Genomic DNA, 27,644 nt, shown 5'->3' with positions numbered 1-27,644 from the left:
GTATTTTTTCACTCTACTGGTTGCTTTTATGCTGATACCTTTTTATAATACCCTTGTTTTGCTCTTGGGAGGGGGTGCTGTTTTCTGTTGGTTTCCTCCTGTGAGTGACATTTAAATTAGTGAGAAGCCTGTTCTTTCTCCACCCCCCCTCTCCAGCTTGGCATTTGAAGCAATATCCTTTCACCCCAGTGACTATCTATACAATCAGGGAGCATATGCTACTTTTCAGATACTCTTCCCTCCCCTAATTTTACTGATAGCTATACTAAAATTGCTTTATCAGAATATATCGTAATCATATATTCTGCTGTCTCCTTTGTTACCACTCTTTTTTCTACTCGTAAATACGTATTTGATGCTGGCCACTGGTCCTTTTGTCCTGTCTTTCCTGGCAGGTTGGTTTTCTGCTCGATGCCTCAGGAAGCACTCACAGGATGTATTCCCTGCATTCTGTGTTCATTACAGCTCGTCTGTCGCTTTTATACTTCAAAGTCAGGTTGGCTGATATAAAATCCTTGGCTCATCTTTTCTTTGTGCAAGTATCTTTAATATTTTATGGTACTGTCTTTTGCCATAAAGTGTTGTCAAAGTCTGCTGACAATCTGATTTTCTTTGCCTCACGTTTAACTTGGTATGTTTGCCTAGCTACCCAAAGGAATGTGTTTTACTTTTATTCTTTGAAGTCCAGTGGTAGTTGACAGTGCTGGCTGCTCTGCGTTGATTTTTCTAGGGACGTGATACGCCACTGAAATATGTAATTACCCAGGGAAGTTTGCTTGTGGCACAGCTTTTGCTATGTGCCCTATTCTTTTGCTTTGGCTTCAGGAACTCCCATTGTGTGTGTGTTAGATCTTCTTTGCCTGTCTTCTATGTTGATCACTTCCTCCCAGATCTTTTTAGCATCTTCGTAATTTATGTGAATTAAAACATTTTGTTCTTCTCCATCTTCCAGTTCTTTTAAGTAAGCACTGTTCGTTTTATTTGCTCTTTGTGTGTGTGTTTTTTTAAATAACCTTTCATTTATGAAATGATTTTTATCCTTTTATATCTAGTTCTTTCCTTAGTTCTTTACCTTCTTTAACTCAAATCTTCCATTTTCTCCGATCAACTGATATCTGGGTTTAAAAAATTCTGGTTTATGTGGTTCTTTATAGCTTCTTTGATTTAATTTCTTTTAGCTTGTTTTGAAATGCTGGGTTGGAGTTTACATCTGTTTTCTTTCTTTCTGGCATGATTTTATTGTCTATACTGGGAATGTCATTCTGCTCCTTGTTTTTTCTTTAAATAACTATTTGGAAGTCAGCTGTGGTTCTTCTCTGTTGCTCACTATGAGTTTTCCTGTATTTTTTCGTGGGGCCAGTATAGCTTTTCTAGTTTCACAGTTCTAGAGTACCAATTACATTGTTTGCATGGAGTGGTGTGTGGACTCTACTTTTCAGCAGTCTAAGATCTTTCATTGTTGGTCCCCATACCCGCCTGCCCACCCCAAGCTTTCCCCCTGTTTTGCTTTTCTTGGATGCATCCCCAGCAGTTTCCCCTTCCTATGGGGCTTTCTCCTTTCTAGTTCATTCATGAGAATCTGACCTCCCCCAACCTAGAACATTCCAGCACTTAGACATACATGGGTCATAATTCCCTCTGCACTTAACAGTGAAATTAGAACCTTCAAAGCCATCTACCAGTTTGCATGGGTATTCTCAGAATGGCTCCCTGAACTTTCCAGGGAGTATCTAATGGAAGTTCTGGAAGCTGTTGGTTGTCCCCATCTTCTCATTTATAGGGTTCATGGGAATACCTTATCACCTGGTTCTGTTGTAGATATTGTTGCTGCTCTGTTTGTCTCTTTTTATGGTTGGGGTGGGTGCGGGTAGGGGAGATCAATAATTAGGTTGCTACCACTGTAGCCACCTTCCCAGAATCTACAAAGACCTTTTTTTTTTTTTTTTTTTTTTTTTGTTTTTTAGATTTTATTTATTTATTTGAGAGAGAGCTTGAGTGGGGGGTGGAGGGAGAAGCAGACTCTCGGCTGAGCAGGGAGCCCGATGTGGGGCTCCATCCTAGGACCCTGGGATCATGACCTGAGCTGAAGGCAGACACCTAACCGACTGAGCCACCCAGGTGCCCCTATGTAGACTTTTTAACATAAGATTTGGTAACCTTTTTGGGACCAAAGCAGCAAAGTCTTAAAACATCACTGGTAGCTGACTTTAAAAATAATGTTCTTCCAAAATAAGTTATTAAAAATGTGTTATAGAGAGAAAAGTTAGTGCTTGTAGCTATCTGAAAACTGGACTGAACACTTGACAGTCTACCTAGCATTAACTTCTAAGCTTACTTACGACAAAATGTAATGTTTGAAATCATCAGGGTACCAGGAAGCTCCTATCTGACCTGTTGTTTCTGAGGGAAATGTATAAAAAGTGACACGCTTTTGCCTTTGTTTGGTGTACTAGTCCTTGAGTTCTGAAGGAGAGAATGCTATTTTATGGTTTTAAAAGCATTAAACCACATTAATGCTTTTAATACCATCTAATAAAGATGTAATCATTACCTAATTAGGTGTATTTTTCACTTTCAGCTTTTTTTCTCCCATGAAAAATTTGCATATCTTTAATTATAGTCATTTGAAAAAAAAAATGCTTCCAGGACTTGACATAATATTAATTTAGATTTCCAAAAATACTTAATTTCTTTCCTCCAACTTGAATTTCCTTTAGTTGGCCATTGATTTAAATTACCTACTAGAAGTTTCCAGTTACAGAATTGGCTTCTTTATCCCCCCTGCTTTTAAGGCTAGCCATTATTTTAAAGTCATATAAGGAAGGAGTAAAACTTTCTCAATGGACATATTGGAAAACTTAAAAAAAAATTCTGGAAAACAGAGTAAGATCATTTCAGACATTTCCTCTTATTTTCTATGAAGAGATGAGAAGAAATCATTCTGAAAACAGAGCTGGTCATTAAGAATTCTTTGCAAAAGGGTAGCAGGCTTAATGTGTTGCTGTAAGTGAATGTCACCCAAGAAAAATTAAGGGAAAAGTGAGCACTCATTAAGCAAATTGACCAGCAAGCGTTCTGATGAATGTCGCAACAAATTTGAATAAACTAATTTTGTCCATTAGTGTGCTTTTAGACCAGCGTGATTGTTTTGGTCTAATTATTTTTTATTTTGTTTTTTCAAATGTAAAATGACTCCAGAATTAACTATTGCAGCAATTTTCTGATTAGCAATTGAGAAAATTGGTGGATGGTATCCGACTCCTCACCAAGACATGTCTGTGATTTGATAGGGCCGCGTGCAAGAACACAGACCCTCTGGGGAGGAACAGATTCTCACCCACTACGAATGGGAGCTGGGAGGCCCCACGGGATCAGCATGGGCTGTGTGGGCTTGGGCTCGGGCCCTCAGATGGCATGCACCAGATTGAGGTCTGATGTGCTGCAGAAGTTGTATTTGCACCCCGTGTCACTGTTCTGGAGTCCTGTAGCTGTGCCTGGTGAATTCTGCAACATTTCCCACTTCTAAAGCTTGGGGATTCGAGAAATCTGTGCCCGAGTGTCTGCCAAAGCTTGTCAGGGGGACCCAGTGTGAGGCCGATTTCTAGGTGTAAAAGCCAGGCAGATTTGCTCACTCAAGAAAATCTGTTTTTTTTAGGTTTGCTTTGACTTCCAAGATACAGATACTGGTACAATTTTTTTTTCCTTTTCTTCTCTCTCTCTCTCTCTCTCTTTTTTTTTTTTTTTTTTTGTTTGTTTATTTGCTGCACTAATGCTATGGGTTTCTTTTGGTAGCTGATGGTCTTGGGGGGTTGGGGAGTAACTGCTTCTCCATGTGTGGTCCTGGACCACAGCAGGGGCGTCACCTGGGACTTCTCAGAAATGCAGACTCTCCTTCCCCACCCCAGACCTGCTGAAATGGGAAGCTCCAAGCAGGGCTCAGCGGTCCATTTTAACAGCTTTCCAGGTGACTCTGGTACAGGCTGAGGTTTGCGAACCCGTGGTCTTACAGTCTGTGGGGCTTTGTCACAGCGTCAGGGCAGTGATCATTGAAAAGTTAAAGCCCGTGTGACCTCCCGAATGTCAGACCAGGGTGCAAGTCTCCGTTCTCTTTCTGTTGCATTAAAAAGATAGATATGAATTTCGGTTAGTCCAGACAGGAAAACAGGTGATCGCAGTGCTGTGGGACGGTGCCTCAGTAGAGGCGGCAGGGGGCCTTCAGAAGAAGGTGTGCGTGTGGGGGAGAGGGGACAGGAAGGCCCCTCTAGAGGGGGTATTGCATTGTATTTATTTTATTTTATTTTTTAAAGATTTTATTTATATATGGGAGAGAGAGAGGGTGTGCGTGAGCAGGGAGGGGCAGAGGGAGAGGGAGAAAGGATCTGAAGCAGACTCCCCACTGGGCAGGAGCCCCATGTGGGCTTGACCCCAGGGCCCTGAGGTCATGACCTGAGCCGAAACCAGGAGTGGGTCGTGTCACCTGCTGAGCCAGCCAGGCGCCCTGAGGTGGTGGTGTGAAAGGACAGATACGGTCGTGGCTCTGTCTGATTCAGCCCAGGTAGAGCCCTCTCCAGGCGTCCCGTGTCTCCTGGGCATCTCTGTTTTGCACACAGCACCTGCCGTCACCTCGGCTGTCCATGCTTTCGTCACTCCTTACAGGTGTCCTGCTCCTTGGTGCTCTGGCCTCTGCAGGAGCCGCGCCTGTGCAGGCGTCCCGGGGCCCATGGTGCTCCCTGGTCTAGTGCACGCCAGACCCCAACCAGACCCCAACCGGCATGTTGCCTTTGCGCAGCTTTTCGGCCCCCCAGGGTGGGTCAGGTCAGTTCTCTCTGTACAGTGCATTTCATCATCCTCATCACATTGTAATTATACAATTGTATCAGTACTGCTTTATTGCTCATCCGTGGAGCCAAACAGAAATTCCACAAGGGGAATAGTCCTCGCTTATTCCCTTGCTGCCCAAGGGACCAGCAAGGAGCAAACATTTAGTAAATATTTTTAGATGAATGAATGAATGGATTGTGGGGGGGACAGTCCCTTCTTATCCCTGGGTCATAGGGCTACTTAATGTATGCAGTTGGAGAGAGGTGTCACCTCCTAAGTTTTATTTATAGGATCAGTTGCCACAGCCCCTTGCCGGGTGGCAGCAAACTCTCGTAACCTGATTCTAATTTGGGGTCTGGTTTTTGGGACACCCAAGAGAAGAAGTTCTTGAGTATTACTTCCCCAGGGGATGGGAACGGAGAGAAATCCTCCTATCTTGGAGACATTCATAATACGGGTGCCAGAAGCCAGCACTGGAATGGTAAAGGTGGCATCTGAGACATTTCAGGGAAATGACCCTTGTCCCTCCCTTCTCCCCTCGGAGCTTCCAAGGAGGGCTGCCTGCTTTGCTCACAGAGTTTGATGCTGGGGCACTGTATGTATTCCCACCCACTTCCAAGTCCCTTTACGAGAAGAACAGAGATGGCCTCCTTTGCCTTATTTTAGTTGGTTTTTCTTGACCTGGATAAAGTCGGGTTTTTCATTTCTGTTCTAGAAGGAGAACGCATGGCATTTGCTTCCCTGAAGCAACAGCTTCAAGGTGGGGGCATTAGTCTCAAATAAGACAGTAAGTAAGCGGTGCTGATATTTAATAGGATTACCAATAGCCTGCATGTGTATAATTTATAAAAATACATATATTGAGAAGGAGGGCTCAAATTTTTTTTTTTTAAGATGGGTTTTCAAGACCCAGCAGGTGAAGATGCTGACATGCTTATGGGAATCTTGCTTTTAATAGAACTGATCTGTTGCCTGTTTGTAAAGTTGTTGATTATTGTGTGTAGTTGTAGTTTGTTTTTTTTTATATTTGAGGTACAACATACTCTCTCATACCTATTGTAAACTTATTTTAGATTAAGTGAATATAATACATGCAGTATGTTTTGGAACAAAAGTCATGAACACAATTTCTTACTCCCAAGAGCTGTAATCAGAATAGCTCTAATCTGTTGAGCCGGCCAGGAGTGTGGAGAGCGCACATGGCTATAATTCTATGTTTTGGTGCATGTATCCTTGTCTATCAGGTGCCATTTCCCTCCTAACTGCAATCATTTCCATGCCCCCCCTCGGCCTTCTCCTTCTCTTCTGCCCGTTCTGGATCCCAGCGTGGCTCTAATGTTTTCTCGGGTACTCCCTTGCCCTCCTCCGTTGCTGTCAAGGCATCATAGCAAGTAGTAGTAATAGGACCATTTACTGCCTGCAAGGTGCATGTAGGATTTGGAGAGGAGGTAGGAATCCTGAAATATTTTACCGCCAGTTAGAGATGTGAAAACTGAGGCTTGGAAAGGTCAAGGAGTTTCCCCCAATGTCTCACATAGCTTGGATTGGAATTCATGCTTGTCTGGCTTCAAAACCATCACCTTTTATCATCCCATTCCTGTTGCTTCCCTTGCTCCCAGAAGGTCAGAGAAGCACCATCATGGCCAGGCTCTGAGCTGGCTTCTAGACTTTAAAATACTGCTGAATAAAGTTAATAGAAGTTGCAAGATGAGTACAAAGAACTCCAGGATACCCTTCACCTAGACTCTCTGATTGTTAACATTTTGACACAGTTCCTTTGTGTATATCCATATCCTTTTTTTCTGAACCATTTGAGAGTAAGTTGCTAATGTGCCTCCCTGAAGAGCCATCTGAAGGAGACTCTGCCTTGTAATTTATGAGAGCATTGAAGCCACCCAGAATGAATGCCTTCTGCCCTCCGCCCCAGCGTGGTTCCTCCCGCCCCTTCCTGTAGCGTGGGACTTCAGTCCAAGGAGGGACACCTCTGAGGGTCTTGCTTTCACCCTCAACCTTAATCTGAGTTTTTCAAATTCAACGCAGACCCTTAAAACTCATCGGCCTTCTTGAAAGTTGACTCTCTCTAGCACCTAAAATCAGAATCTCTTCTTGGCAAGGTAACACAAAGGCAAATCAAATGGGGCTTTCTGTAGGTTTCTACCTATTCTGTGAAGAGGGGAGAGAGGGGATTCCCCTCCGCTTGTTATCCCCAGTTGCAGCTAAACTGTTGTCCCTGCTAAGTCAAGTGTGTTTGCAAGACGGTTACCAGTGCTGGTAACCTTTTCTGTGGCCACCGCCTCAGAAAAATTCCCTTTTAAAAAAAAATTAATACTTTTGTTTTTACTTCCTTTGGTATAAACCAGCCCTGTGGCTATAAAACGACATTTTGAAAGTGGAAACAGAAGGAAAAAATGTTCTGTCTGGTCTGTGTACGGGATGGAGGGGAAGGTGCAATTTCCCTTATCTGACAGGTCCATTAAAAGCAGGATTTAGAATTTATTCACCAGTAAAATTTATTGATTTACCCATTATGGTGAAAATGAGCTTAAATACCTATTTGAGCCAAGCATAATTCCTAGCGTTTTTTAGAACTGGAAAATCAGGGAGGCCTTTCAAAAACATAGATCACGTTTGGAGACAAGGTGCCTTAGGAAATGAACCCAAATGTCGGGATGAACGGATACAGACGAATATGGGACGTACATACAGTGGAAAATGGCGAAGGGTTAAAAAGGAAATGTTGACACCTGCTACAACATGGAAGAACCTTAGAGACATTATGCTGATTTAAATAAGTAGGACACTAAAGGACAAATATTTTATGGGTCCACTTCGAGGTTTCTAGACCAGTCAGTTCATAGAGACATAAAGTAGGAATGGTGGTTGGCAGGGGCTGGGGGTGGTTGGTGGTGGATTGGGGAGTTTGTTCTGTGGGTACAAAGTTTCAATGATGATGAAGTTCTGGAGGTGGATAGGGGTGTTAGTTGTACAACATTGTAAATATATTTAATGCCACTCAATTGCATAATTAAAAATGGTTAAAATGATAGATTTTATGTTCTATCTACTTTGCCACAACAGAAATAAAATTTAAGTACCCCATTGGCATATATTTATCTTTGTGTAAATACTGACAAGCCCGCCCCTTACTTATTGGCATTTTATTTGACGTCATCAGGATTAGATGCTATGGAATGAGAGCTAGAGTTTATGATTGGCACGTAGTATTATTTCTTCACATTTTCATTTGCTGCGAGCACAACCTTGTTTCCCCCCCTGAACCAGGGAGCTGGCATTTTGAGGAATTCTCAGTTCCTGGTGAGTCAGCTTTGGAGCTCTCTGTGTCCACACGGGCCCACGCTGCCCCACGTGCCCAGGACAGTGCTCATGTGAAGGCAGTTTGTGCCCAGTAGGTCCTTCTGCAAAATCGTGCAACGGGGGGTGCCTGGGTAGCGCAGTGGTTAAGCGTCTGCCTTTGGCTCAGGGCATGATCCCGGCGTTATGGGATCGAGCCCCACATCAGGCTCCTCCTCTATGAGCCTGCTTCTTTCTCTCCCACTCCCCCTGCTTGTGTTCCCTCTCTAGCTGGCTGTCTCTATCTCTGTCGGTCAGCTACCGTCGCTGTGTGGAGCGTGCAGCGTGCAGCCTGAAGGGTTGGCTTGAGCTGAGACATGCGCACCGGCTCGTCCTTGGTGCTGGGTAGGTCTTGGGCTAAAGCTGGCCTCTCACTAGGATGGTTGACCTGCCCCCATGCTCTTTTTGCCCTGTGCCTTTTCACTTTGTTCCCCCAGTCCTTCTTTAAGTGAAGGAAGTTAACATTGCAAGAGGTCAAGAGCTCCCCCACCACCACCCCCAACTTCGCAGGTGGCGAGGGCCCGAGGGCCGGGTGGTGGTTATTGTATTCAAATCCTTAATGCTTCTTATCTGGTTCTGATTTCAGTAAGTGCTTTCCAGAACTCAGAAACGCGGAAATCTGCCTATTTACCATAGGAGCTGTGCTGGGCTATTGGGAAAAACCCCCTGGAAATGAGAAAGTTCCTCTTTTCTGTGGCAGGGATGGATCCTCGTATATTGTGCTTGTCAAATCCAGACCTTATCTGATTCCCCAAAGACCGACTGCATAATGGCGGAGGAAGGTTTCCTCTCCCTGTGTGTCTTTGAGATCGAAAGAGGAAGTCCTGCTTCCTCCAGCATTGGCTTGTATTTTTCTTAGGATGAGTGAGTAGGAAGTGTATTAAGTCGTCCTGTGAAAGCTGCTGCTGGCGCGCTATGCGTAGCTAGAAGAAATTGTGCAAAATAATCAGCTGAGACGGGCCGGGCCCTTCTTTCAGTGTTGACTGATCAGACATCGCCGCACTTCCTGTTCACTTTATAAGATGGAAGGACCAGGGATCGGAGTCCACGTATAGGCCCTTCTTCTAATTCTGTGTTCACGCAGTAGTTTTAAAACAAAGTTGGTGACTCGTTACATTTATATCGGAAGAGAATCACCGCTCCTCATTCTTGCCACAGTTAGCTGAGTCCAGCCACTGCATTGTGACCCTCATGTGGCCTAAGTATTTAATTACAGATCCTAGAATCCTGGAGTTTTTGATGGCTTCTTTATAATTTTTCAGAAGAGGAGACCGAGTTCTAGAGAACCTCAGTGACTTGCCCAAGATTTCGAATCCACAACTTGTGTGTTTCCTCACCATTACATTTTTTCCCCTTCACACCCTTCACTAACTGCTTAAGAGCAAAAGTAGGCTGTTATACGTTTTATCTAAAGCGTACAAATATTGCCTATCTTAGCAGAAACCAATTAATAATTTTGCTAACTTCCTCCAACCTGAGAAAAGCTGTGACAGATGTCCTGTCTTTAAAAGGCATTTACTGGAAGTTTGAATCTTCGCTGCCAGGTCCTCTTTAGTGAGTTTCTTAGAAGCAAGCAGAATATTTAACGTCTCCTTGATCTTGGGGTGTGCTTTTCAAACAGCAAAAATAGATGTGGGGGTGAGGGGGGGGTCTTCTCTTGCCACCAGATGGCATCCTTGTGAATCAGGAAATAGTGGGAGGATGGAATCGGGGGTCCCAACTCCGGTGACGCTCCTGGTGGTCCAGTGCTGAGGGATCTGAGTGGGGAAGTGCAGCAGAGGACGGGCTGTGCATGCTTGAGCCAGGGGTCCCAGTAACAGCCGGAAAAGCAAGAAATGCAAATACTCCAGGAAAGGGTCAGCAGCACAGGTGACTTAGCAGTGCTGGGTTTCTCCAAGCACGCACCTTACCGGTTCTGTGGTTAAGGCAGAAAATAGAGGACCTGACTCGGCCCCTAAGAGGAAACCACTCTCCGTAGCGGAGGCAGGAAGGGCCCAAACCACAGGTGAATCCACCCAGGCTGCAAAGCCCACAGAAAGGTGAGTGGGTGAGAAGGTAGGATGGGGGTGATGTGATGTGGCCTGACCCTGCCTGCCCAGAGGAGAGCACTCCTGCTTATGGTGGGCCACCCCTTTCTAGCATTGGGGAGCCTGGTGAACCGGTCTTCCTTGGCTGTCCATGAGGGTGCAGGACCCACGTGTCCTACCACTGGCCCCTTTGTGCCACAGATACATTTCTGAAAAGAGGTCCCTGGAACATAGTGTTTTCACCTTGGCTTTGGTGCCTTTAAACCCCAAATGGGTTCATGCACCTTACGGCCGCATGTGTCAACTCCTGAGGTCAGGGGTCAGCAACACAGGACCCTGGGGCATGTTCCGCTTTTTGGGCTTCCCTTCATCACTCCTCTCTCTGGCCCTGCCTCCCATTCTTCTGTGTTCCCCATTCTTTTTTTTTTTTTAAAGATTTATTTATTTATTTGACAGAGATAGAGATAGACAGCGAGAGAGGGAACACAAGCAGGGGGAGTGGGAGAGGAAGAAGCAGGCTCCTAGCGGTGGAGCCTGATGTGGGGCTTGATCCCGGAATGCCAGGATCACGCCCTGAGCTGAAGGCAGACGCTTAACGACTGCGCCACCCAGGTGCCCCTGTGTTCCCCATTCTAACTCAGAGTCCTCTGGGAGCCGCTGCCTCCCATACTCTCCAGCTCCAAGAGCCCTCCCTCCGCCTGCTTCCCCTGCCCCCGGCTGGCCCCAGGGTTGATCTCCCCCAACAGCATGTGCAGTCAAGGCTCCTATTCTCCCATATCCCAGGACTGTAGGGCCACTGGGAGGTCCTGGTGTGATGGGTGTGGGGGTGGGGTTGGGATGTTGGTGATTCCCACGTAAGGCCAGGGTTATAATGAGTGATGCAGGATATGGCCTGGCTCTCTATCCCCCTCATGTCTGTCAGTGACCAGTCCTGTGTGCTGAGGGTTGTGTGGCTGGTTCTCTGTCCACTTCTGCTCCCCTCCCTGCTGTCATGTCCTCGGAGATTCTGGTGTTCATCTAGAAGGCCCTCTGCACCACCTTGACCGGAATTTCCTGGTTCTCCTTTACCAGAGGCCTTGCCATCTCTACTCCAGCCACCTTGCACCTGTCATTTCCTTTCTGTGCTCTCTATTTGTACTCCCCGTCCTCTCTGTGGATAATTTTATGGACGCCACTGGTGACCACCCCCACCCCTCATCACCTACTGTGTGCTGGTGGGTGTGTTTGTGTTCCTGACACAGCCCCCTGATCCCCAGCCCAAACTTTCAGGATGTCCCAGTGCCACCTGCTGGTCCAAATATGCTTCTAAATCTGTTCCTCCTTCTCCATTCCGTTGGCACCCCATGTCCCCATCACCTAAGCCCAAATCAGGTGTCCTTTCTTCTTCCTCTTGCTTCTTCAGTGCCCAGATCCAGCCCACCCCAGGACCCTTACCCTTCAGTACTATCCTTCACTGCTCCCTGAGGGGTCCCCCCAAGCACACATCAGAAGCTCCCCATCAGGGTGGGCTCACCCCCTTACTGTGACAAAAGGGGGCCCTGCAGTGGTCCTGCCCCCCCAGGACCTTGCTGCTGTAGTGATTCTGAATGATACTGTGACCTTAACTAGGTCTGTGATATTTGCTCTTGTGGTTCCCCTCACCTCATAGACCTTTCTCCTCCTCTCCCCCTGGGCTTGGACAGGTCACACATATTCTTTAATTTGGGCTTTGAGAATCCTTTCCCGACCCTCTTCTCCCCCCTCCCATTTCCCTGTTTGCTGTGCTGGCTTCATTCTGCGGTAATTCTCTGTGTGAGTCTGTCTTCCCTGCTGGGCCCTGAGCCCCACCCAGGACAAATAGTAGGAGCTCAGTTACCATTTCATCAATGAAGACAGTTTCAGAAGTGCTTGCTTTGTTACTGATCCGTCTCTCTGCCAGTAATGACTAATGCTCCAGCTTTTATTTCCCCGTCCTTTGGTTCCCTTCTGTCAATTAGTTCATCATCATTAGACCGACGTTGAAATATACTTAAGGAGCTGCTTTTTTAAACACTGTGGTTCTGTGAAGTCTTCATTATTTTGTGATTTTAAACGGACTTTCAAAGGCTGATCATTTTACAGTGGTATATTGCTACAGCTTGAGACCGTACACGGGCTCAAATACTGAAACAAATTTTGTATAATTACTACAAATCCTGTACCTAACATAGGATCAAGCCCTGGCATGCAGAAAGAAAATTTCTTTCATTTTTTTAAGAACTAAGTACAAATTTGCACCATGCCAAGGAAGTGGTTTTTGAGTCCGCATACATAGGAATATTGCAGGGAAAGGCTTAAGACAGTGAGGACATCGTGTCAATTACTTACTGTTTACCTCGGGTCTAACCTGAGTAGATTTTAACAATGACTTGTTCCATGTAGGTGCTTTAATCTCTGTATTACAAGGTTAAAGATCCATCTGAACTCTTTCTTACCCAGAAAATCCTTTGGAAATAGCGGAGTGGTGAATCTGGAATCATGTGATACATTAGGGCTGTTCTCAGACTTGTCCATGGAGGTGCTCTCAAAGGTTGAGGGTAATAAGGATTTGGGTGGTATGTTTGCAAGTATGTGGCTGTAAGGTAGTTTAGTTTCTTTGAAAGCTCATGTTTTTCTTTTTTCTTTTTTCCTTTTTTTCTCCTTCCAGCTCATGTTTTTCCACCTGAACTTATTTTACTATTTGATGATACGTAATATAAAAGAGTGTTTAAAAATTATTTGTCACTGACAGAAATCGACCTTCAAGAAGACTGGTTAAAAAGCATCCAAGATCAGAGAAATGCTGCTCTGTAGGATGATGTCTCAGATTACCTTCCCCTGTCCTGCACCTGCAGGGCTAGTAGATGTAGTAATTCCTTCACCACGCGTTTATCGTCACCTTCTGTATTCCTGGTGCTCTGTGAGGCTTTGAGAATAGAGATAGATACAGACTTCCTTTGGATTTTGAGAGCTAACCCTATTGGAGTGGGGTAGGGGTGGGGTGCTCCTTGTAGGATGAGCTTTTCCTGACTGCCACACACCTTCATACTCTGAGAACTTCGCCTTCGCCTTTCCCTTCCTTGAATACACATATAAACCTGGACGTATGCAGACAGACAAAGGCTTGATGGCCAGCCCTCATGGTCCCTCCCTCTGGACCTTTTCATGATGCTTCTGGGCAGAGTAGTAGCTGCTCCCTTTGAGACCTAGGGTGTGTTTATCACCCTTCCATATTTTTACGTCATTTGTATTGGCTTTGTCTCTGAGACTTCAGTGGTTCTGGTAGCATGAACCCAGCACAGTAGAGTGGCGGCCATTCTGGGATCCTCCATCCCATGGTTTCCTTCACTTGGTGTGGGTGATCCAGAGTGGATTTCTGGTGCGCCTCCCCCCCCCCCACTGGGCCAAGAGCATTTTTTCAGATTTGTTTGGTTTTCACTGAGCTCATACTGCCCCTCCCTCACCCCAGCTTTATTCTATTTCCAGTATCATCTACTTGTTTCTAAAGCCTCATGGGTGTTGTGGGCAATAACTAGGATCCTTCCATCTTGGTTTTTATCCAGTTTATTCCTGTGGGGATATAAAAGTATGTCAGAAACAGTAGGCTATACAAATCATTAGCTTTTTTTTTTGTAATCATGAATTGTGGTTAAATAGTACGTGAACTACAGAGTCGCCCAACGACCAAGGAGCTTTGAGCTTTGTCTCAGCTGCGGCTCCCGCTGTACTTCCTCAAACCAGAATAGGCCTCTCCACGTGGCTTTGCCCCCCCACCCCCGCCGTTGTTTTACCTGGTTCCTTATATTCGTGTCCAAAGGAGAAAAGGTTTTGAAATGACTCCCTTGCTTTTAACCCCAGTGTAAATCCAGTCTTTGCAGCTTAGACGTTTGCCAAGCGCACGAAGCCCTTAGGGGAGGATCTTTGAGAAAAGACTTGCAGTAACGGTTGTCGTGGTCCAGTCACTACTGAGGGGACTGAGGAGCACCCCAGAGCTCACGCAGGTGACTCTCACACGCAGTGGTCATTGAGAACCTTCTACGGAACAAGCCCAGCCCAGACTCTCCATGAGTCTCTGAATGGACAGAGAACAAAGACTACAGGTGTACCTTGAATAGTTTATTTTCACTTAAGAAGGATGGACAGCTGCATTTTTTTTGATGGAGAAGCAGAACCTTGTCTTTGAGTTTTGGCTGGCCTTGAGATTGGGATGACTGTCAGGCACCCTCGGCACACACCACACCCGGATGTGAGCGAGCTCTGCAGTTCCTAACTGCAGTTTCCTTCAGTGACTGGCTTGTGAACCAGCGCTGGGGATGCAGGCCCCCTCTCCCCCAGTCTTCTCATGTTTCACCCACGGTTAATTGGACACGCATTTTAGTTGAGCCGCGCTTAGAGTGTTTCTTTGTTATCAGAGAATCAGCAGCTCATTCCCAACACGCATGCACGTAAACACACACACACACGCACACACTCACTCCTTTTTCATCAATTTTCATAACATGCACTTAATTTGTATATAAAACAGACCACAAGTCTAACTTCGAGAAACGGGGTTGGAAATAAGACCACGTGGCTGATGGTGCGAGCAGGAGAGCAGAGGTGCGGGGGGGAAGAACCTAGCAGTCGCAAGCACCCAGAGTCCCCTGGGCAGTAGTCCGTGTGGTTTGAAACTTACAGCTTAGTCAGCCCAGAAAGTGAAAAGTGCTTTTATGAATGCCTGCTCAGGGTAAGGTAGCAGAGAGATGGGAACCAGGATGCCATTTGTGCCCTCAAGCACAACGCTGTGGAACAAATAAAAATAATGACAACAATTTTTTTAAATGATGGGATTTAAAACAGTCAGGGGGCTCACAAAGGCTGATCCCGAGGGTCAGACTGGGCAGCTAAGGAAGAGCCAGGGTGCCTGAGAAGGGTTGAGGCTTCACTGGCCAGGGCCTTGAAGAATTGTTTTGATTAATGCTAGGGGTTTTTTATTGTGGTAGAAATACACGCAACATAAAATGTACCATTTCTAAGCGTCCAATTCAGTGCCATTTGGTACATTCACAGTGTTGTGCAACCATCACTACTGTCCATTTCCAAAACTTTTTTTTTTAATCATCCCAAACGGAAATTCTGTACCCATTAACCTCATTAAGTCCTCATTCGTCCCTCTGCCTAGCTCTTGACAATCTTACTCTACTTTCTGTCTCTATGGATTGGCGTACTCCAGGTGCCTCATGTAAGTAGAAGCGTACCACATTTGTCCTTTTGTTTCTGGCTTATTTCACGTAGTATCCTGTTTTTGAAGTTCATGGATGTGGTAGCCTATGTCAGAATTCCCTTCCTTTTCATGGCTCAGTAATACTCCATTGCATGCACCTTTCACATTTTGTCTCTCCGTTGATCTGTCAGGGCTCTTGGGCTGTTTCCACCTTTGGCTGTTGGAGATGCTGCTGCTGTGAGCATGGGTGTGCAAATACTGTTTGCATCCCTGCTTTCAGTTCTTTTGGGTATGGTTGAATTTTACACGAGAGAAAGAGGTTATAGAGGGTACGTTGGCATTTATCTTGATTCTGTTAAAATCTTGCAACATTACGGACTGTTCATAAGTGTTCCTTTTCTCCCTTATTTATGCTCTTCGAGAGCAAGGACTACCTTCTATGTTCGGCACTTAGCCAGGTACCTGGGATAAATATATAAATATTTGACCAGTTCCTGGAGTTCCTAGTCCAGAACCATCATACACTATGGTATTGGTTCCCAGAATGGTAGGTTTTGCCATCTTTTTTTTTTTTTTTTTCTTTTCTGGCTCATTAATTAACATGTGTTCAGAGAATTGAAAACAACTCTTAAATTAGCCTTAGCTAAACACAATTAGGGAAGTACATTTTCTAATGCAAAGAGTCCCGATGTAGATAAAACCCAATTCAACAAACATTTCTTGAGAACTTGCTATGTACCAAATGCATTTTGAAATGTGTAATTTCAGAGCAAGTTCAAAGCCCAGTTGGAATACCTTATTGGTATTGAATTTTAAATAGAATAAAGGTAGGTACATACCTTTTAACATGAATCTGTAGTCTTTTATTGTGAGAGCATCATAACAACATTCAAGATAGTTTGGAAAAAAGAGAATAAATAATACCCAGAGTCCCACTCTAATATAAACTCAATTTTCATTTTATAGGGTGAGTTGGAGGGTTGAACTTATAATTTATTTTGAGAACAAAACCCTTAGTGCTTCGGGTGGCAATTATTTTAAAATTTATTTTTTAAAACCCTAGAAGTAAAGCAGAAGCCAATGATCTCAAATTCAGAGTCTGCTTTTCTGGAGATACCCATAGCGGTTTAATGGATGAATGGAGCCACTCCCTTTTCTAAGTGGAGCAGCGGAAGTGACATCTGTCCTCTTTGGGGGATAGCCCAGTGGACTGTTGACACCTGTTACAGGGGCTGGGTCTTTCGGAGCTTGTCCCTCCTCTGATATTTTGGGTGTTCGGGGATTGAACGGAATGCTTTTATGACTGTTCCAGGGGAAGATTACAATTTAAGATCCTTGGAGTAGGTGGAGGAGGTAAGACCTAGATTTAGACCACGAGTGAGCGTCAGTACAAATGGATGGGTGATGGGGCTGGACGTGTTGGACGGAGTTAGGACAGGTGATCGTGGTTAGGGACCAACACCCGTGAAAAACGGGGCTTTCCACATGGCAAGAAGGTTAATTGGTGGAGTAGGTGTGTTCTGGGGACATGGGCAGAACGATGGGGCTAGGAAGGAATGGAGCTGTTCACAGGCTCCTTAACCAGCCAGTCCAAGAATCTGTCTTACTGGAGAGGCAGGTAGGGGTCCAGAGGAAACCACTAGAAATGAGTCCCATGAAAGTGTTTTGTAAGCTGTACAAACCACCTCTAGTAGGGTTTTGGAGGCTGGGAGTGGGGTTGTTGAAAGATGGTGGTTTTTTTAGGCTGATGGATCTCAGGGCTCTGAGGTTTGATGAGTTGGAAGTGGAGTGGCTGGAGGCGCGAGATCTTTCAGGAGAGGATGTTATCTCTCAGGGAGGTAGTATGTGGCTAGTCTGGGGTGGGGCAGCAGGAGTGGAAAGGCAGACAAGGATGAGAGGCAGAGGCTCCAAAGGGAAGATTGCTAGGGTTTGCTGCCAAGGAGGGAGAAGTCAGGCAGGAACCCATTTGGGAAATGTTGGAACCGTTTGTATTCATAGGAAGTGAGTAGTAAGTCAGGGCTGACTGGAGGGGTGGTAAGAGGTTCTGTTTTTAGAATAATTGTTTCTAACATTTATTATGTATTTTCTGTGTGCTCCCAAACAGTTGGGATTGTTTTGTATAACATTAGCCTTATGAAATAGGTTCTGTTACTGTCCCTACTTTGCAAATGAGGAAACCAAGACAGAGTTGGTTGGTAACATGCCTAAGGATCCCACACTTACGCTTTGGCAGAGCCAGGAGACAAATCTAGAGTCTTAAGTCAAGAGCCAAGCTCTTCCTGAGTATGCTTTACATTGGAATAGCCAACATCTATTCAGCGTGCCCCGTCCCGTGTTAAGCTCCTTGCTTGTGTTTGTCACATTTGATTCCCATAAGAACACTATGAGGTGAGGGTATTTTTATCATTTTCCAGATCTGGAAACTTGGGCACAGAGAAGTTGAGCGGCCTGCCTTAGGTCACACTTCCATTGGCGTGGTAGGTCTCCGGAAGTCAGCAATATTTTTTCAGCTGGATTGTCATATTTACATATGCTCTTAAGAGCCACTCCTGAGAAAGCTAAATTGATTGAAGTATATTGCAATATAAATTCTTTAAGAATTTTTGGATTAAATTTTCTGTCAACGTCACTGCTATTCGCTTGGAACTACTCCCTTTTTAAAAGGGGATAAATAATTGAAATAATAGTGTCTCCATTTATTGCTGTGCCCATTTTCATTATTTAACACTCTGTAAGACTTTAAAAACAATCCCAAGCACTTTGTCTCCATATTCTGGCCCCTCCATGTCGATGCTGAGCCTAGTGGGTACAGATGGTCTTGTCTATGGCACTTCTTATGTTGTTGGTGCTTAAAAACCTTTGATGATTGTCATCGACCTTGTTGTTCCCCTCTGCGAATCGAGGTTTGCTAAGGTTCTTCAGTTTGGGACGTACTTGGCATGACCTTGTGGAGCTGTGATTGAAGCCATGGTCAAAAGTGCCCAGATGCAATATTTGTCTGGATACCAGATTGGAGCTGAGACCAGTCATCTCTGTGCGCCTGCAGGGGACAGTTTCCATGCTTCTTTAGAGCATCTTTGATCTGTCCCTCTCCACAGACTCTCTTACTTCTATCTTCACATGTCCACAGGTCTCTTCTGTAACTTTTAATGTCGTTCAACTGCAGATCTGTTTCCCTTCTGCTGCCACAGCTCAGAGAGAGGTCTACGCATAGAGCCTTTAACTGCAGAGCATACAGAAGTTCCCACTCACCTGAAATTGTGCCCTTGGGTTTCCTGCCGTCTCTTTCTCACCAAACACAGTCGCTTCATTCCCTTGACCACTTTCGTTCATTCCCTTGATCTCGCTCAGCATCTGCCCTAGAACCCACCACCCTCTCTTTAAAACCTTCTTCCCTCTTGAGCTCCCCCCTCCCTTCCTTCCTGGAGGTAGTTTTTTGTTGGCTGTTGTTGCTTGTTCATTTTTGTTTGATTTTTAAATCTCAAATCTATACTCTCTTAGCTGGAAGAGCTCTCAAGATTGGTACTCTGTGCGTTCCTCTTTTTTCCACAAGCCCTTACCCTTGACTTTCTGATCCTGTCTTTTAACTTCACCCATTTTTGCTCTTCCTCCACCATCTGGAATGCAGGCCTTGAGGTGAGAAGTCTGTCCACTGGCCAGGTAGCGCCTGGGAGCAGGGCTCTTGCCCCGCCTGTCCCCATCCTTTTCGGATCATGTCTCCCCACCCCCAGTCCGGCCAAACCTGTGGAGAGCTTCCTGGCGTGGCTCCCTTGCTGCCTGCGCCTTTTACTCTTCCTTCAGAACTCAGGTCACTTCTTGTCTCCGACCTTCTATGTGTGTGGAGGGGATAGATGCCCCATTTCACCTGTGGCCCTGCAGAAGTGATAGAAAGCCTCCCCTGACCCCCAGAGGGGGAGTTCTGTTACCCTGCTCTAGCCCACCTTACCCAGGGACCCTTTCTTCCCGCTCGCTCACCCAGGTCATGTGTGAGTCAGTCTTTGTAGTTTTAATGACACTGTAACTTTTAATGTGTTTTTCCTCTGGTAGTATAATGTGTCTTTAGTCTCAGATCCTTTACTGTAGGTCTCATTGCTTCTGCCTACCTGAGGATCAGAGCTCTTCACAAATTTCCTCAAATCTAGAAGATCTCTGGTATCTTACAGTAGCGCATGTCACTTTTCTACTGAAAAATGTAGAGGGTCTCCACATGGTCTTTGTGGTCTCTATGGTGTATATATATCCATGGGGTCTGTCTTTTCTTTTACCTTCCCTGATACGGTCAAGGTCCAGCCCACCTCTTCTTCCTCTTCCTTGGCTTAAAGCTAAAACTTGTAGCTAATTTTCACTTATTCTGACACGTGAGCCATGTGTTCTTTTGAACTCCGGAGTGCGTGTAACAACCCTGTGTTGCCCTTACATGGACTTTTCCCCAGCATCTGGCTCGAAGCTTTTGATAATTAGTGAACAGGTATTTGTGTTCATGCAACAGACGGATGAATGAGTGGATGAATTGGCTGCCGTGAATTTTCTAAGACTCAGGTTTCCTGTTCAGAGTCTGAAGTTTGCATCTTTAAACTAGGAAACCTCTCTAGGCATTAGTTTCATTAGGCGCAACCCAGCCTATGTCATGAAATATCTCACAGTCTGACCTTTAAAATGGGATTTTCATTTTCTGCCTTATTGCTTGAAATGCTCAAATAGTTCTCCTTTTGATGAACGTCACCATGTAAGGAGAATTGCATACAAATAACTGAATTTACAGCCAAGCTGTGTCATGGTCATGTACATTTTGCCAGAAGAGTAATAGGCCAGTAGTTTGCTGTTGCTGTTGTTTTTGGGGGTTTTTTGTTTTGTTTTGTTTTTTGTTGTTTGGTTTTTGTTTTGTTTTGTTTTGTTTTGTTTTGTTTTGTTTTGTTTTGATAGTGTGAGGTTTTGTTTTTGTTTTTCCTAAGCTGGGTGTCAGCATGTCAGTACTGCTGTGATGGCCCCTATTCAGAGTGGAAACTTGACCCAGCTGTGTGTTTAACCCGGAGAAGGCCATGGCATCCCACAAGTATGGCTCACATACCAGGGGTGACCCTCAGGATTAATTGGGAGTTGCAGAAAATAATTTTCTAGATGAACTTAAGAAACTTCAAACAGAACTCTTTCTAACTATAAATAGCGGGGCAGCTTTGTCCTATTTTTATTGTAGAGCACACAGAAGATGGAAATCAATATTGGAAGAAATGCTTTATTTCGCCAAGGAAAAAGATCATACTCAACACGATTCTTATTTTTCTTGGCAGGCTCTTCTCAACCATCTGTGAGTCCAGGGGAACTGTCTCTACCATCCATCCATCCAGCAAAATCAGAGTTAATAGTCAGCGCTGGCGACGAGATTAGGCTGTTATGCACCGATCCAGGATTTGTCAAGTGGACTTTTGAGACCCCGGGTCAATTGAGTGAGAACACACACAACGAGTGGATCACAGAGAAAGCGCAGGCCGCCAACACAGGCAATTACACGTGCACCAACAGAGACGGCTTAAGCAGGTCCATTTATGTGTTTGTTAGAGGTAAATGTGTGGCTTTCTTTCATGCTATGCTTTAGAGAACCTAATATCCTGTTCTTAATTATGGATGACACATAGGTGGCTGAGCCACAGAGAAAATATTACTGGCTGGCTCTAGGATGCCTGAAACAAATTTTTGTCAGTTCCCCCCATCTTTTGATAGATCGTGGCTGTGGGTAGGACTCCAGCTGAAGGTCCGCAAGGCTGCAGTACTCTTCCTAATGAGATTACAATATGGTTAGCCCATTTGTCCTGGCACTGTGAGTAAACCCCGAGAATAAATTAGGCCCTTTGGGAAAGCTGTGTTTTAATGCCTTGAGATCCCAGATACCCCCACTTAGTAAAAACACTTCAGGGAACTAAAGGCCTCTGAAGGCCTAAACAGACCAACACTTCAAAAGAACTGACCCACTTTTAGAGAGCAAATTCCAGAAAAATAACCCAGTCAGCTAATCACCCCATGTTCCTCTTAGGTTCTTAATAGTTGTCAGTTGATTAATTTTTTTTTTAAAAACTGTGACCTCTTAGAAACAGAAGAAAAATATGATTGTTGGATTTCCGTACCTCATTTCCTATGATAAACTCGGTGATTCATCTGTGTTTGTGCTTCTAACATCCTTGTCAGGAGGAGGTTTGCTGGCGGTGGGAGGCAGGAAGAATCTTTCTGTTGATGTAAAAACAAGTACTTAAGGCTGTAAGAGACACACACAGGTTATAGGAGGAGAAATTGAGTCCGGGTTCTGGTACTGAGGTTGTGCCTGGACTGGGGCTACCATTGACACAGCCAGCGTTGGAGGCCTCGCCCATGATATGGTGGAAGAACAATGGGTACATTTGTCCCAGATGGCAGATCAGAGCAAGCTCGAGAGTTTCGGTTTCTCATTGAAACGTTTGGATAGGGTCACCTGCACTGTTGTCCTCATGTAATTGTTGTTCAGGAGACAGAATTGTGCAAATTCAAGCTCTATCAAGGATTAATAAAGTTGTTCACTCTAAAGAAGGTTGCGGCGAAATTGACCCTGCCTCTCCTTAGTTTATCTGTTATTCTTTCCTAGGTTAGGTAGCTGAAAAATACACCTTGATAAGGCACAGCTTAGCTGCGGGGTATGGTTCCATAATGGTGGAGCCAACCTGGGTGCTGTTCTTTGACGTTCAAGAAGGTACTCTGGAATTTCCAGGTGGTCATGAAGTATCATTCTGCATATTAATACAGTGGGTAGATGCTGAATAAATGGGAAGACTGCTGAATTAGCCAAGTCAGTCTCGCAGAGTTCATAGATTTTCTTTAGAAGGGGTCTTCCTCAGTAACTTAGCGCTCCACTGAATTATTACTGATTTAAGATGTTTGGATACTTAAGTAATTTATGTTACAGCAGTAAAGGAAACCAGGGGATTGTAGGAGCTAGCCTTAAGCAACCGAGAAAGAATAGATGGAAAAATAACCAACTATGGCTTTGGACCTTAGTTCCACCATCATGAGGGACTTTATTCATAGAACAGATTAGGCTAGGAGGTACATAATTCATTCTGGAAATTTTATTTTTTTCAAAATTAAATGGTAAGTATATGTCAGTGATGTCAAATTGATTTTTGTCAGACACCTGAGTTCCAGGTGGAAAGGACAATTAAACATTTTAAACATGATCTGTTGGCCCAGCTATCTTATCTGTATTATCTTGACCCAGCAGAGGTGGCTGTACATTGTGTATACAGAATGAGGTTTGTCTTTGCTTATAGGAGGTCCCAGTCTGCCTGAGGCCTTTCCAGTCCACACCTGGCATCCTGGCATATATTAATGGCACTCCCCTTCACTCACAAGTGTCCTGGTTTAGATGGCATTTACCACAGGATTCCTGAAACTCATAAGCTCCCCTTGGGAATATGGCTTCATCTGTTGTCCAGAAGTTTATATTTATACACATCTTTCAAGGAATATGAAGGGTGAGGCCCACGTGACATTTGTACAGGGTGGCGCCCACGTGACATTTGTACAGGGTGGCCTGCTAATGGTTTTGCAGATTTTATGCAGAAGCTGAAAGATCCTGGAGACTGGGGGCTCTGGAAAGGGGTCCCCACAGTGGAGTAGAAAAAGAACACCTTATTAATAGGTACCATTGCACTGGCTGAGTCTTGGCCCATCCTCCTCAGAGTATTCCCTGTTGTTGAAGAAGGGTCACTATTGTAATAAAATACCCTCAGCGTTTCAAGACCTCAAGTTGTGGTATCAGTCGGACTGTGGTTTGAGTTCCGGTCAGCCATTTCCGGGCCGGTCACTTTTTAGGAGAGTCACTTTTTTGAGACTTCGATGTCTTCATCTCTGAAAGGTGGTAACGATAGTGCCCATCACATGGGGGTGTCTTGAGAGTTCAATGAGATAAGGTGTAATGGTCCAACCTTAGTGTCTGATACGTGGAAAGTGTTTAACACATGTTCACTGTTGCTTAGTAATATTTGGATGAATCCTACTTTTGCTTGCAAAGAAAAAAAAATCGGAGTCCTCTGAGATCTTTTACAAATGTTTCCAGTGCCTGCGACCAGCCGTTCAAAATACTGAGTTTTGATGTGCTTTAGATCCTGCAGAGCTTTTCCTCGTTGACCTTCGCTTGTATGGGAAAGAAGACAATGATACGCTGGTCCGCTGTCCTCTGACAGACCCAGAGGTGACCAATTACTCCCTGAGGGGGTGCGAGGGGAAGCCTCTTCCCAAGGACCTGACGTTTGTCGCTGATCCCAAGGCTGGCATCACGATCAGAAACGTGAAGCGCGAGTATCATCGGCTCTGCTTGCACTGCTCTGCAGACCAGAAGGGCAAGTCCGTGCTGTCCGCGAAATTCACCCTGAAAGTGAGGGCAGGTAGGGGCCCTTTCTCGCGCTCTGCTGGGGGGCGGAGCCTCCGGTCGGGGGCTGGGGGGGGCGACGTCTGTCTCCTTGCTGGTCCATCTTAGTCTCACTCAGGCCGCAGGCTCTTCATCATTTCCCCCAGCTCCCATCAGCTGCTTGTGACTTCTTCATTTGGTAGCCCCCAAGCCCACACCACCAGTCCATGGCCGCCTCCAGCGGGCTGTGTCCAGCAGAGACTGGCGTTCAGACCCTCTCGGGGACAGCTGTGAAACCTACCGACCTCACGAAACCTAGAGTCTCATAACTGCATGAGGTGTTCCTTCCAAGAGAACCTCCCTGGGAAGCTTCTCTTCCGCTGTTTGAGAAGATTAGCATATGCATGATTCACTCCTTGATTGACTGTTGATGGAGGAATTGACTCTCCTCAGTGATTTGATTTTAATGCATTCCCAAACTATTCCCAATCTGAGGAGCAAAGTACCAGCTGAGTATGCACCTTGTTATTATGGTGGCATTGTGTAGATTATTTTCGTAGCTGGAAGATGTCTAGATTTTGTATCTCCGAGATCATCAAATTCAACACCAGTTGGCATTCAGCTACCGAGCAGTTTTTATTAAGCTTTTGAAAAAGTATGCTCGTTGGAATTAAGGAAAGTTTGATTATTTAAAATGGAGATTTTCAGAAATGAGCAAGACGTTACAATGATGGCACACGGGAAAGATACCTGTTTGGTTAAAAGAACATGATTAGTCGTATCACATCCTCATGAAACCGTCAGGGTTGTGTGAGGCACAGATTAAAGCCGCTTCCCTATGCCAGGGTTTCTCCCTGTTTCAAATAGCATTGTCCGGGAGCATTATCATCTCAGAGCAGACATTCATATCATTTTCACTCGATGTTGATGAATTTGCTGGAAGAATGCAAGATTTAATTGCTGATGTCTTCAGATCTGCAAGTAATACAGATCGGTTAGTGCCATACTTGATATTTTATTAGAAAGAGAAGCAAGTGGGTTGTGTGCATTGGAGGAAACGTGGTAAGTGAAAATGGCCTATGATGGTAGGAGGCATGATCTGAGGGCCACATTTCTGTTTCTTCCAGCCATCAGAGCTGTACCGGTGGTGTCGGTGTCCAAAGCAAGCTCTCTTCTTAGGGAAGGGGAAGAATTCTCTGTGACGTGCTTGGTAAAGGATGTGTCTAGTTCCGTGGACTCCATGTGGATCAAGGAGAACAGCCAGGTGAGTGGCTTCTTGCCTTTGTTTTTCTCAATATGTTGTTCTGTTCGTGTGGGAGAGTTTAAGGTTCTCCCTTAAGCCAGTCTATTCCTTGTCCCGGGGATGGCTCAGCTGGTGTGTCTGTGTGGGGTGGGACTGTCTGCACGTGTGTCAAGATGCATCTTTTCCCCTGTCGTAGCACCATATGTGGGTGTGTACGTTCATTATTCATGACAAATGCGTGTCATTTTGTCAATTTATTTTGAGAAAATCGAAGAGAGAACTTCAGACTCCTGTTATTACCGTGTGCTGTTTCTTTGACTTTCGTAGGGAAATTTTTAAGACAACTTCTGGTTAACTGCATAAGTACTTTGATTTTTAAAACTATTAAAACTATCCAGGCCAGATTATTTAAAATATTGGGAAAAGTTGTCAATTTTTTTTTCCTTCCATATTTAAAAAGAGTAAATGGTCTCAGATACCAACTAGGGAGCTCTTTCCTTTCCCACAAAGTGGCCTATCCATTTGAGAGATGTGTTTCTTTTTTGTATTGATCTGACATCCCCCGTCTGAGGCTGGTTACCTGAGGTCAAGTTGCTAATGGTTTTCTGTTTGTTTGAGTCACTGTTAATAAAATGGTTATGTTTAATCTGAAACATTTGGACATGTTTAAGTTCTCATTCATTTAACAAATGCATATTGAATGTCTACTGTATGTTAGATGCTACGTTAGTCATATCTTAAGTAAATTTTAGCCAGTTATATGAAGTTTTTTTTTCCTTTCTCTCTCTGAATATTCATTAGTAGCAAGGTCTTTCAGATGTCTAATTTCCCAAATATTTTGCTTTAAAATTTCCATCGACTGAATATTCAATAATTTTTATTTGCATAATCTTGGCCATCTAGTTAATTAGCTGTCACAGTGGTTTCTCATCAGTACGCATATATGCATTGCATCGGAGAGAAGAAATAATATATTTTCCTCCTCCTCTTCCTCTTCTTCCTCCTCATGCTCTGTATTCAATATTGGCAATTTCATGCCTGTTTAAAGAATTCTTTGCTAGATAAGTAACCATGGTGATTAGCATAATGCAAAGTACTATGATGGTATTCACGTAGACTTGGTGATGGATGATACCTTGCTAATGAAGCCTGCCATTGACTAGGAGAATGGATTGTACTAGAGACTTGTTCTTTCAAACCAATGGCTCAGAGAAACAAGTTTTAGTTTCCATATCAGACAATTTAATAAAAACAATAGTATACGTATGCATTTTTGACTAACCTTAGAGAACACAATCCTACGTTAATTGGCTTTCTATAATCCTTGATTTCAGATGAGAGAACAGTTTAGACCATGTGCATATTTGAGCCTCTGTATAACTTGAAAATAGCCTTTTTTCGATAAGAAATTAAATTGCCCTAGGCAGTTTTGTTCTGAGCCATTTTTCCCAAGAGTCCCGCATGCCATTCCCAATTAATCCACTGGCACTGGTAGATAAGCCTTCAGTGTTGGGAACTCTTTGGGGAAATCCCAATGTGCACCTCAAGGGTTAAGGAAAACCGAATCACATGCAAACAATATGTAATGTGTGACTTGCAGATGGGGCCCATGGCTCTATGCCAAGGTTCATCCATGAATCTTTTGTTAATATCCTTTGGCTTCGTTTGGAATACTTAGCACTGTTAGCGCTATCAGATTATCTTAAAAATCCATGGTATTTGATTCTGACCATTTAGAATAAGTTTAACTCACAGTGAAATTTAGGGTAAAACGACTGTTCAGAGTTTTTGCAGTTACTTGTTTTAAAATGTGAGAGTGTCTTGGAGTTTATTCACCAGTTGTGAATCTTGATGAGCTTTTCTAATACCTCTAAACCCTTATATTTTTACTTTTTATTAGGATATTCGACAGTGTCTGCATTATGGTCTTGAGGTTTAGGTGTTGACATTGTATCACTTGGGACCAAGCTGTTCCTTCCTGCACTGATGTGTTCATTGTTCTTGTTTAGCTCCCTATTGTAGACCCTTGGGCTCTTGCAAGAACTAGAAGGAAGATATACTGTAAATCTAGAATGTGGTCTGTTACCTGTCCATTGTCACTCTGCCTTTGCAGAGAAGTCTGTGACCTGATGGATTGGGAGAGGACAAAACAGTGTCACCTCCCTTTGCTATTTCATTGCTTTTCTGCAGTGAACTGGCAGATTTCTGCCAATTACTAGAAGAATCTCCTGGAAGAGAATATCTTCATCTCTGCATTGTGCTTCAAACTGGAAAGGCCTTTAAAGACCTTTGCTTTCTCATTCCCTTTTATTTATTTATTTGAGAGAGAGAGAGCAAGGGGGAGAGGCAGAGGGAGCAACAGATTCCCTGCTGAGCGGGGAGCCTGATCCAGGGGCTCCCTCCCAGGACCCCCAGTTCATGACCTGAGCCGAAGGCAAGACACTTCACCAACTGAACCACCCTGGCGCCCCTCTCATTCCCTTTTAGAAACAAAAGCTGAGACTGGTGGTATCCTTGACTTGCTCAAGATCTCACAGTTACTTAACAAAGCAGGTTTCTCTTCTTTTTATTTCAAAACATTCAGTTTTGGCAGTCTGCTCTCATGTATGCTCATTTTAATGTAAAAAAAAA

General features: G+C 44.5%; 1 protein-coding gene across 5 annotated transcripts in view; it reads left to right on the top strand.

Moving 5' to 3' along the window:
* Positions 1-27,644, top strand: part of KIT (KIT proto-oncogene, receptor tyrosine kinase) — a 90,106-nt gene that overhangs the window by 14,050 nt on the left and 48,412 nt on the right. For 3 of the 5 annotated variants that reach the window (XM_034671789.1, XM_034671790.1, XM_034671792.1), the window contains exon 2: positions 20,688-20,957. In XM_034671789.1, coding sequence (XP_034527680.1) covers positions 20,688-20,957 — 270 coding nt within the window. Of the gene's footprint in view, positions 1-20,687; positions 20,958-23,525; positions 23,808-24,897; positions 25,035-27,644 lie in introns of all 5 variants that reach the window. The other 2 variants (XM_034671793.1, XM_034671794.1) reach the window with 1 other exon arrangement.

The sequence above is a fragment of the Ailuropoda melanoleuca genome, chromosome 11 (assembly GCF_002007445.2).
Source record: "Ailuropoda melanoleuca isolate Jingjing chromosome 11, ASM200744v2, whole genome shotgun sequence".
Lineage (NCBI taxonomy): Eukaryota > Metazoa > Chordata > Mammalia > Carnivora > Ursidae > Ailuropoda > Ailuropoda melanoleuca.
This window is presented reverse-complemented; position numbering and strand designations above follow the sequence as displayed.